The sequence below is a fragment of the Corvus moneduloides genome, chromosome 6 (genome assembly GCF_009650955.1).
Source record: "Corvus moneduloides isolate bCorMon1 chromosome 6, bCorMon1.pri, whole genome shotgun sequence".
In the NCBI taxonomy this organism is placed as follows: Eukaryota; Metazoa; Chordata; class Aves; order Passeriformes; family Corvidae; genus Corvus; species Corvus moneduloides.
Window position 1 is genome coordinate 10,947,150 of NC_045481.1, and position 11,638 is coordinate 10,958,787.

The following is an 11,638-nucleotide window of genomic DNA, read 5'->3' on the forward strand; positions in this document are numbered from 1 at the left end:
GCATCTTTTAGGCAGTCAAGCTGTATCAAACCTTTTTCTTCAAAAGACAAAACTCCCCTTGAATTAACTGATCCCAAAAGTCAACAGCAAAAAAACCCCAACACAGGTCTTGCATCTTCTGCATACCAAAAATACACTGAAATTTTCAGGGAATGAGAATTTTCCCCTGGGTGACTAAAAAGAGAATAATCGAAGTATATTTTGCACCTGAATAAAACGTTACCTCTACACATATACTACTCCTTCATCTGCAACCTACCTCCATATCCAGCTTATTGACCCAGATTGGCAAATTTGAGTATGAATGAAGATTTAAATCATCCACAGCTTTCTGAACTCTGTTCAAGATTTCGGAGAAAGTCTTGTGATCATACATGCATGTTTCCAATGATCTGACTTCCAGGTCTATCTTCTCTTCAATAATGAGCAGATCATCCACCTGAGATAGTTTAGGAAAAATGGGATGTTTGACAGGTTAGATCAAGGAAACAATAATTACTCAGTAACAGTTAATCACATGCCTTTATTTGGATGCAGCAGTCAATCAATTTTAGCAATATCAAATGAAAATACCACTGCTAATACCAATTTTAGCACTACTAAAAGATCCATCCAGCTGATCAATTTGTGCTGACTCAATCAACTATTTAACCCAAGAGCTGCAGAACTGGTTTTCAGCTATCCAATGACACTTTTGGATAACCACACATTACTGAACTATAAATGTAAAAATTCTGCAGAATTTGAAAGATAACACAAACCTTTTCCTGGAAACTGAAGACAGTCTCGGCCAAGCGCTGTACATATGGATCAAGTTTGTATGATTCCCACACAAGTGCAATTCCTTCTGCAATCAAAGCCTGCACCTCTTTCTTCAAGCCAGCGACCAGCAGTGAGATAGTATTACGCTCTTCTACTTTCTCACAAGTTCGCTCGTATGTGCGGACACTTTCAATTAGAGAAATAGCAAATGGATAGAGCTGATTTGCTTGGTGAGCTTTGTTGACAATTGCTAGTGGGACACGGAAACCAAGCCACTTCAGGTTTCGGACTTCTTTTGAAAGTGTAATTATTTCTGGGAGAAAGTTGACTTTCAGTTTCAGGACATTTCCAGTTCGACCTCGAACACGAGTGCTTTCGATGGTGAAAATGCGACCAGACACACCAAGGTTGCGTTGCTGAACTTTTCTTGCCCAGTCATCAAAGATCTCCTGAGTGTTGAGCTTCATGCGGAAGCTATCTCCATCCTGCTTTAGCTTCTGACCTTCTACATGGTTCTCCCAGCCTTTGCCAAGGACATCCTCCACACGCTTCATGTAAGCAGTGAGCTGCCTGTCAATCTGTTTTGCCCAAATTATAGACCCAGACACAGGAGGCAAGTCACGAACATGACTCATTTTACACGCTTGACTCTGTGGGTACTGTACTTTAAACTTGTCATGAAGAGACTCAATGTCATCTTTCACACGCTGGATCAATTGTGTTTGGTATTCACGAATGGCACCACGAATGTGAGGTCTGACAAACAAGGCGTTAAACCGGGAGAAGATTCTGAACATTTCATTGGCATTCTTTGCTGTACCGAGCTGGTCTCTCAAACGGGCTGTTATTCTTGTTTCAACTCTATCAATTCTTTCATCATAGCGCTTCATTGCTGCCTCCCAGGCTTCTGTACCTTCTTTGGAAACATCTAATCCATCTACTTCCTTAACATTCTCATAAGCAAGATTGACTTCTTCAATTGCATTAGCATCTGCAGCATCAAAAAGGACTTCTGCTACTTTCATATCTTGTGGTTCAGGTACCTCTCCTTGATTTTGCTGGGCAACAGCAGTTACCTACATTAGAATCACAGTTTAGTGAGTTGGATACTTCAGAATTTCCCTGGAAGTAGCAAAATGCAGTTGGTTCTAAAAACATTGCAAAAACCCCCTAACAATCAGTGATACATTCTTAATAAACTTTCGGTCATGCTTCAGATTTAACTTCCAGTAGGAATAGGGCAGCACAGTTACTTTACAAACTTCCGTTACTGTGCAGCATAAGCTCATTTTCCACCATGGTTTAGCCAAGTTCAAGGATTTAAACACTTATTAATCTCCTCTGTATTATGTCTAGACTTGCTGTGTTTATTAACATGAGCATGTATTATGCAATGTAAGTCAGAATTAAAGCTAAGCCTATTAGCAAGGGTTCAAAACTAAACTGGTTTTGGAAGCAAACATGGAAACTGAACGTCACTATTGTGTTGGTAACTTCAAGTAATAGTAACACTCTTGAAGAAGCCACACAGATTTTCTGTTTGGTAACAACCAAGATTACCTGAGGTCGCAAGACTCTCACAATGACTGCCCTCAGCTGTTCATGCTGACGCCTGAATTTTCTCATTTGATCAAGACGACTCTGGAGTTTCCTGTGAGCAGGATTGATGCGCCACACCATCTTCAGGTTTTCTTCCCTTTTTCTTTTCACAATATCTCTCAGCAGAACTTGTAGCTTCTCATATTCATCGTCCCAGGTTTGGAATACCTCAAAGCATGCAACCATTACCTGAAAAAAGTTTTAGAACAGGAACTTTAGCTCCCAAATTAAATGCTTCCTGAAAGTCACTGTCCAATGCAAAACCACAGCAACCAGTTTCACAAAACCATGAACACACCTTTTCAAATTCTTCATAGGCAACATGCATCAGTTTTCTCGTTCCCAACACTTTAAGCAGCTGAGAGCTCAGATCTCTTGAAATAGCCTCCACTAAACGCAATGCCCTTTGGATTGGGTATTTTGTGTTCCTGATTTTTCTCAAATGGGTAAATATTGCAACAAGGGCCTGCCTGATTTTGTCCAGCTCCGTAGCAGACAGCAAGTCATTCAGTGGAAAGTCTTTCATCAGTGGATTATAGTCATTCACGGTTTCCAGTGCCTGTTTCAGACCTAAACGGAAAAGATTTTGAATATAACTTTTCATTTCATTGACCAAAATCTCTATCTGTAACTACTCCAAGATTCTTCTTAACAGCATTGTACTTTGTACCGCAATGTTAAAAATTTTTAAAAGCTTAACTGTAGGACGTTTGTGAAAAATGTCATTGAGTAAGTATTTTACCTGTGTCTGTATCAAAGCTGACAGTTGCATGAAAACGTTTGCCATGTTTTAGAATGTCCAGAGTCAGCAGAACTTCTGGGCTTTCACGTTTTTCCTGAATGCGGTACAGAGCCCGTTCCAAATTTAACCAGAAACTTATCTCCTGCAATGCAGTGCCTGATGCAGGATCTCGATCTAATTTGGTCACCTTCGAAGTAATGGAGAGAAAGAGAAGGGAGGGAGAAAATAGTTTAATTTATATGCTTCAATTGTAAAAACTTGCTGTTACTAAATATAATTGAAACACATAACAACCGCTAGGTTTTAATAACCCAACCTCAGAGTTTTGGCACTTATTCTTTGAAAAGTGTAGGAACTGCATGCAACATATGACGAGTGTAATTCCAGAGATCCTAAAGGTCGGTTTTAGAACCCCCACGTAACAATCTTCAGCACAGCCTAAAAATGTCACCTGCCTGCTTTCCTGAGCAGTGTCTGTATTCTGGTTAAGAGCAGATGAGCCAGGCAAGACAACAAATGTTTTATGCTCTCAGGTAAGGAAAGACAACTGTTCCAGAGCAATATGTGTTTACTGTGGACACAGAGGCAACGAACCCAGAGTACTATCTGAGATGCTAATTTTAAGTAACACCAGCAGAACAGCAGTTCTTTTGAAAAGTAACAGGCAGAAGTATGAGATTACAAGATGGGGCTGCAGCAACAACTGTGAAGTGGTTGTGCATGCACCAGGGGCAAGTAATGAAACAAGCCAGTAAGATGTGCTCCTCTCAATCTGATGTAAAGATCTGAAGAATAGTTACAAAATTCATGGTTACTGCCAGTTACTTGAGTCTATTCCAGTATGTATAAAACAGTCATAGTCTTGGCTATTTGTAGAACAATTTAGACTAGATTCCAAGTTTAGACTAAGCTTAGCCTAATTTAGACCAGTGTCTTCTGGTGACTGAGAAACCTGGTCTCAGATCTTCAGAGTATCCTGCATGAAACAGCATTTTACCAGTAAACTATGAAGAAGATACATGGTACTACATAGAAGTTCTTATTACTTAGTTGTTTTTCTTTTCCTGTTCTTTATTTGGTTACCTTTTGTATTTCTCTAATCCAGCGGTTGACTCCAGATTGTAACTGATTGAGGAACAATGGATCCTCAGCCTTCTCACCAAAATCTGTAACCTTTGGTTTTTCTCCACGTTCATAACACTGCTTGGCAACGTTAGTAATGGTCGCATGAATTGGCAGACTGATCTCTGGAATTTCAATATTTTGCTGCAAATGCAAGAGGCCCATTTCAAGCTCTGCAATCTTTTTCTCAACTGAAGGAGCCATCTTATCTCCATCCCTGAAAAAGCACAGACATTTCCATATAAGAAGCCAAACCAAAAACCATACATAATGCGTTCAGACCTGAACTGCTTCTCCAGAGGCAGCAACAGCATCATATGTGTTTGTGTGCTTAAACAATTCAAGTAATTCACCTTGAAGAGTCACTGTTGTTTGGGGTTTTTTTTAATCATTAAACACTTTACTTCATGAGCACAGAAATGCAGTATTTATACTGAATTACCTGTCTGCTTTGCCAGATTCTCGGATATAGGACTTGAAAAAGGGAGCAACAGCATTGCTAATGAAAGAGTGCAATGTTTCATATGGAGAATCTTCACTGAGAGTGAGCACTCTGAGCTGGGAAGACACTGGTTTGTCGGCATCGATCACTGCTGTACGTTTAATGAACGCCAGGCTATGGAACAGAGAAGAGAGTTACTAACTAATCATCTGAAATTTAAATGACACAATAGCTTTAATCTAACTGCAAGTTCAGGAGTCAAATGGTAACCTGCATCATCATACTTCACAATCTTTCTCCTAAGAGACTTGAACACAAGTCTTCCAAATCAATACATCTTTACTGTTCGGTAATAAGCAAGCTGAGCTATCAATAAGGACTCTGAAGTAAGGGCACACTAAAGAAATACACATTTTACAAAGCTCCAGAGTCAAATATGCCTCAGGATAAGTCACAAATATATAAGAGTCAGACATAACCAAAGATTATGGAACTCAAGTTGCGTACATGACAGTTGCATGTATGTCAAAATTAGTAAAATTTTGTTTCTTTAACCCCAGAGATAGAAATCCTAGGTCCACTCCTTTCAGCCTCATGACACACCCTTTTTTAATGAGAGCCTCTACCTTGAAAAGCTATTGCCCCACTTGAATAAAAACACTGCCTGAAAGGACTAGGTAAGCCAGAGGTAAATTTGTAGGTAAAATAGGTACATCTGCTTGTGGTTTTACACTGAGTAGAAATGTCAAGATCTATTTCACTAATTCACCTGTTTGACTTTATTCCATAATGAATGTCAGTGCTGATACTGTAGGAAATGAACTCTTTTTCTTCTTCTCCTTCATCTCCCACATCCTCTGCAAAAAAATATAGTATGCAAGAAATACTTAATTTCTAACACATTTGCCACTCCTTCTCAACCATCTTCTGCTATTACCAGACTATTTTCTAACCTTTAAGTTCCACACCAACTTAACTAAATTAGGTCAAATGTAGCTTTGCAATATCTCTCAGATGCAGAATGGGTTCACTGTCTTTTAATAAAACTCCACTAAGATTTAGGTTCCTATAAAAAGTAATAAAATATTTCAGTAAGTGAATTTTAACTCATTCTGAGAGAGAAATCTGCAATACAGACCGTGCATTTATTTGCTGAGACATGTTGCCAGGACAACTATGCTTCAGTAAGGACATTAAACAGCTGCTTTTTCCTTTCAAAGGTGGCTTTGTATTTTCAGACTTCTACTTTGAAAATGATTTGGAAATTAAGTCTCTGAACAAAAAAAAAATCTGACAGAACAAAAAGCCAAGCCATGGAAAGTACTCAGGCATTAGCACAGTCAGTGCATCACAGATGATGTAATTGCTGGGGATGCAGGCAGTCGTGCTGCAATGCAGTGATTTCAGTGCAGAAGGTTACTCCCTGTAGGGGGACACACTCTCACTGGACACATTACAGCAGACTCTGTCCTGCTCTGATTTCGTTTAGCTCTTAGGAGATACAGCCTCAGGGTGTCACATCTGTGGCCCCAAGCACCAGAACCCTGGTCAAAGAGCAACATGGCACTCGAGACCACAGGAACCCATATGAGAGCTGTTGGCAGGCTGGGGAGCTGGTGATACCAGAGAGCAGCTTTCATTATGCAGAAATAAGGCTTCTGTTTTATTGTACTTGTAATCAGTAATCTACTTCATGCCATGTAGTCCATGGACAAGCTTCAATAATAACAACATTGTTTTTAATAGTGTCAGACCTCTCCATATGCTCCTGGAGGTTTCAGATCTGTTAAGTCTGAACACCTGGATGGCAATCATAAAATCCACTCTGCCCAAGTAACTGCTATTAAACCAAAAGACATGGACAGAAATGGTCTCTGTGCATCATAAATTAGTATTTGGCTTTTGAAACACATAATGAGTCTCTCCATTTCTTTTTATGCATAAATATATAATATCTATGCCATAAGCCTAGAGATAACGGATCACCACTATCTTTTATTACTTCCAGCCTGAACTAGGCATGATCCAGGCATAGCAAAATGCAGAAATCATCTGCATTAATATTAAATGGTTTTCTTTAGGTCTTATTACACACCACATCAGGAATTCATAGACAGCTGTTCTTTTGTTCTCTTCTAGAAAATTAACCCTACTGAAAAAGAAGTCTCAAACTTTGGAAGCAGCAGGAGGAGGATAATCAGCAGAAATAGGCAAAAAAATTAACAAAGATGGGGTACTTTTAAGCAACATCTGAAGTTTACAATGAATGGACAGTGAATGGAAGAACCTTCTTGATGTTTCTCTATGTGTGCAGCAACTGCAGGGCATATATCAGGACGTTACACTGTTTCTGCTGACATGTTAAATAATGCAATATGAAGTATGACTTTATTAGGATTTGATATATACAGGAACAGAACCACCAGCACACCAGGAGCAGAGATCCAGAAGCTTAATAGCAGAATTCTGCAAGCTCATGCTGGCAGGCAGGTAGCCATTTACAGATCGCAGGGGTTTGTGTAACAGTAAAAGCCTGCACTATTGATGAAACCTAGCTGTATTTTGTCACTGTTCATTAGGCTGCATTCTGTGACAGTAAGAGCCTATTCAGCAACAGATTTGTTGACAAGTCATTTTCAAAATAAATAGTAACAGCAGCATGAAAGTAACAAAGACGCTCAAGCCAGAGTCTCAGCTCAGCTGCAGTATTACATGCAGCATTTGACGCCGTTCCGAGCGCAAGCAGCACGGCCACCAGGCTTTGATAACTAAACAAAGGCACGGCAAGGTCCACGTCTTCGTTTGTCAGTTACAGGAACTCCTTAATTAACCATGAAAAGATACTTTTTACAGATCGATTCAGGCCAGGGGTGTTTCTTCCCCCTTTATCCGGGGTTTTGGCGCTTTTGTTCTGTTTCAGAGCGGCTATCTGCCTCATCCAGAAGGTCACTTCCCCAGTAGCCTGGCTGCCGCAGGAGCGGTGCCACGGCCGACTGACGAAGCACTTTCGGTGCCTTTCCAAGCAGGACCGGCCACAGCCGCAGCACGCCCGGATATGCGCCCACAGCCAGCCCGCAGCCCCGCCGCGCATCCGCCCGGGCCCTGGAACAAAGGCGGCGGGGAGAGGCCGGGCGGCGGCAGCCAGAGGGACCCGGCCGCCGCCCGGGCTGTGCCGCCGCCCCCCCAGCCCGACAGCGAACCCACGGTGCCCGGCCCGGCGCCTCCCGGCTGAGGCCGTACTGAGGCGGAGCGGGTCCGCAGTGCCCAGCCCGGCGACTCCCGGTCGGGGCCGCGCTGAGGCGGAGCGCGGCCACGGCGGAGGCGCGCCCCTCCCACCCGCGGCAGGGCGGCGGCTGAGGCCGGCAGCGGCCATTTTGCCACCGCGGCGGCTCCGCTCCCGCCTCACCTTTGAGAGTGGAGCGCTCCACCAGCACCGTGTGGACCTGCGGGTCGGAGAGGAACTTGCGCATATGCTCCACGGCGCCCTTCTCCTCCAGCGCCGCTTCCAGCGCCGCCGGCGCCTCGCCGCCATCCTCCAGCAGCAGCGGCACCAGCTTGCGCAGGTGCTTCTGCAACACCGACACGTCGGCCACGTTTTGCACCGCCGAGCCCGACACCTCCATGCCGCCCTCCTCGCCGCCGGGGCCGCCGCCCCCGCCGCCGCCGGAGTCAGACATGCCGAGGCAGAGGGACACCAGCCGGCACCGCGCTCCGCCCGCCCAGCCGCGCCCCGGCTATGCCCGCCCGCCGCGCCGCCAGCCCCGCCCGGCCGCGCCGCGGGGGAGCCTGGGACGGGCGGTCCGGGCCGCTCCGCCCCGCCTCGCCCCGCCCCGCCTCGCCCGCCGGCCCCGCCCGAGCGGCTGCTGCTCCCCGCTTCCATCTATTCGTAGAATCATGGAACTGTTAAGCTTGGAAGAGACCTTAAAAATCAGCCAGTTCCAGCATGCCTGCCATAGGCAGGAATAACTTCCACTAGACCAGGTTGCTCAGGGTCCTGTCCAACATGGCCTAGAGCACTGTCAGGGATGGGAATCCACAGCTTCTCTGGGCAACCCGTTCCAGTGCTTCGCTATTCTCACTGTAAAGAACTTCCTCCTAATATCTACTCTAAGCCTACTCTCTTTCAGTTTGAATCTATTCCCCCTTGCTCTGTCACTACACGTTCCTGTAAAAAGCCCCTCTCCGTCTTGTAAGCTACCTCCAGTTACTGAAGGGTTACCCGCAGGAAACCCTTCCACAAAGGTTTTATCAGAGTGATTTATTCTGGAAATAGAGGGCGGGATGTGAGCGGAAAGGAGAAGGCAAAAGCCTCCCCCCACCGCGCCCTGGCAGCAGCGTCCAGGTAGATATATGTTCTGCTGCTGCTGCTGCCTCATTACCCGGAAGATAAAGCAGACCCGAGGTTCATTTGTCCAAAGGAAAAAAAATGTTTATTTCATGTGAAAAATTAACCCAGAAGCCATAGGTCAGGTGGCAAAAATTACATATTCCCGTGAAGAAAGCAGCAGGCCAACTGCAAGGCTTCTTCATTGAAGTATCTCCGGTGCTTTACATACCCAGCCCAGCCAGCCAGCTGTGCTAATTACCATTTAATGAATCCGGCACCCAAACCATTAATCCCAGTCTTTTGTGAGACTGCATCCCAAAAGCAAAGGACATAAAAGGAGACAGGGACTAAAAGTACATCAGTGAGAAAGGGGATTTTAAATAAAAAGAATTTCATTTTTAAAAATTCCTAAACATCTTCATGGCATCGCAGCCACATCCCAATGTGTGTTTGACTGATTGAGGTATTAGATGAGTTCAGCTTGCTGCTGCTGAGATGGACAATCCCGTTTCTCCTTGTCCAAATTAGTCCCCCAGTCCTGGCTGGCATTTGGATGTGTCTGGGAGAGGGGAAGGGGCAGTGAAGTTCCAAAGCAATTCCACTGACTCCCCGAAAGTACACTTAGGGATGGTGGGTGACCCACAGACTGAAACTCCAGTTTTTGCTCATACAGAGATAGAAAAGGGAATGTTGCCCGCAAGAGAAAAGCAAAGCAACCACACAAAACTGATGCCTTTTCCTGGTCTTAAAATCAAGAGTCATACATGGTTAGAAGGGGAAAAGGGATTTTACCTTGGTATTTATTTTAAGGATCCTTAGGTGCACACGTCCAGGTCATATGCATCGAAATGCACCCTGCTGAAGTCTCTCCCCAAAGATCTGGTATAACATTATAGGTTTTACTAATTAGCATATCTATCAAAGATTCCCCAATGAGAGGCTCAAGTGAGCACCCCTCCCCAAGGAACCTTCCCCTGGATGGTTCTATCTTGGTTTACAGAATATGTTCTGGAGAGGACCTTGGGGTCTGGGGCACACTGATCCCTAGCTACGAAGCTTCTAAAATGTTTAGTCTCTTAGCTTGACAAACAAGTCCAAGAATGTAGGCAAAAAGCACTAGGAATACAGAAGCTGTAAAAAGGTAAACCAGGGGTATAAAAGAAAAGGGCAAAAAATCTCCATGGCATCAAAACCACATCTGAACCTCCCATGCATTTCCTCAATAGATACTCAGGGAAATGCACAGAGATCCCCCAGGCCCAGGATCTGTTCAGATGTACTGCCCAAGAAGTAAGGAAGCTGGGGTGGAATATCCTACCTGGTAAAGGAAGACCTGATCTGTAAGCCTCTACACAAGTGTAACTAAGCATTAAAGTGTGCATGTCCAGCTATGGCACTAGAAATCTGCAAAGCCCACACACATATCCCAGCTTCTCCATTCCTACCAAGGGAAAAAGCATGCCATGCTCAGGCAGGCTCCTAAAGCACTTATGAGTGCAGTTCAACTTTGAAAAAAAGATTTCTTAAGTAAAATCTCAAACATTCTCTGGAAGAAAAATTATTTGCTCAGCAACTAAGTTTCAACTGCAAGCACCAAAACTAACAGAGGTGATTGTTTTTTGATGAATCAGCCCCCCCCCGCCTCCCCCTTAGAAATGTAAATTTTTGGATGAAGAAAAATAGTGGTAGATACTTCTCTGAATATAGTTACTGAGACAGTGGTTAATACAACACTCACCTATTTCAATTTTCCAAAGTCTAGTTTGCTTACACCTTATAATTCTTCTATATGTACGTTGTTTCAGGATCATGTTTCATATGAAAAAAAGAGCTAACTTTGCTAGGCTGTTTGAATTCCACCACGGCTATCCCATATCTGGTCTCAGTCGATGGCTTTCCAATGCAGGGAGAATTAGCTACTTCTTACATCCACATAGTAAGCACCAGTACAGGCCAAACCCCAAACCCACAGGTTAAATTAACACTCTGGATTTGGAGATGTTCATTTAAAGGGTGTTGATAATATACCTAAGCAATCTACATACATCTCAAGTGTAACCTGGCATCTCTTTGGAGGTGAGCTCAAGGGATGGTTCCCAGTACGGGCATGCTCGTTCTTCTGGAGCAGTCATCATCTGCTGCACCAAACTGTCATAGAATTTTGTAGCTTACAAAGCAAGATACAATATTTCATTGCTGTAAAACTGTTGCAAGGAAAAAAGGGAAGTATGAAGAAGGAAGGACAGGCAGAGGAAACAAATTCAAGTAAATATTTATATACACTGCTGCTGACTTGCAGAGAAAGCAGAGTCAAAAACCCCTCAAGTCTCATCTTACTGTAGGTTTTAAAATCAGAAATGCTCCATGTGCAACAAGTCTTGAATTCTGGTATCTAAGTGCTAGGCTACTTGCAACTAGAAGCCAGCGTAGGTAGAGACTTTGTATTCCTTTAATCACTTCAGCCTTATCTACTAGGCCAAGGGGAGCAGGAGGAAGATACAAATTAAGTTAAAGGAAATTGAAGCAGAGACAAGATAAACTAACTTTTTGCACAGGTTGTCTTCTGCAGAAAAAGTCTATGGAGAGAGAAAAGGCTTTACCTTGCTCAATCAGGGTGAAAAATAATTTGCCTTGATGTGGTGCT

The 11,638-nt window shown here is 43.7% G+C and overlaps 1 protein-coding gene across 1 annotated transcript in view; it reads right to left on the reverse strand.

Moving 5' to 3' along the window:
- Positions 1-8,388, reverse strand: part of DYNC1H1 (dynein cytoplasmic 1 heavy chain 1) — a 45,862-nt gene extending 37,474 nt beyond the window's left edge. The window contains exons 1-9 of the mRNA XM_032113280.1: positions 8,074-8,388; positions 5,437-5,524; positions 4,668-4,841; positions 4,187-4,442; positions 3,104-3,290; positions 2,660-2,931; positions 2,323-2,550; positions 762-1,838; positions 260-439 (exon numbers count right to left, since the gene is read on the reverse strand). Of these exons, the coding sequence (XP_031969171.1) occupies positions 260-439; positions 762-1,838; positions 2,323-2,550; positions 2,660-2,931; positions 3,104-3,290; positions 4,187-4,442; positions 4,668-4,841; positions 5,437-5,524; positions 8,074-8,344 (2,733 nt within the window). The 5' untranslated portion in view covers positions 8,345-8,388. The remainder of the gene's footprint in view (positions 1-259; positions 440-761; positions 1,839-2,322; positions 2,551-2,659; positions 2,932-3,103; positions 3,291-4,186; positions 4,443-4,667; positions 4,842-5,436; positions 5,525-8,073) is intronic.
- Positions 8,389-11,638: the final 3,250 nt, after the last annotated feature.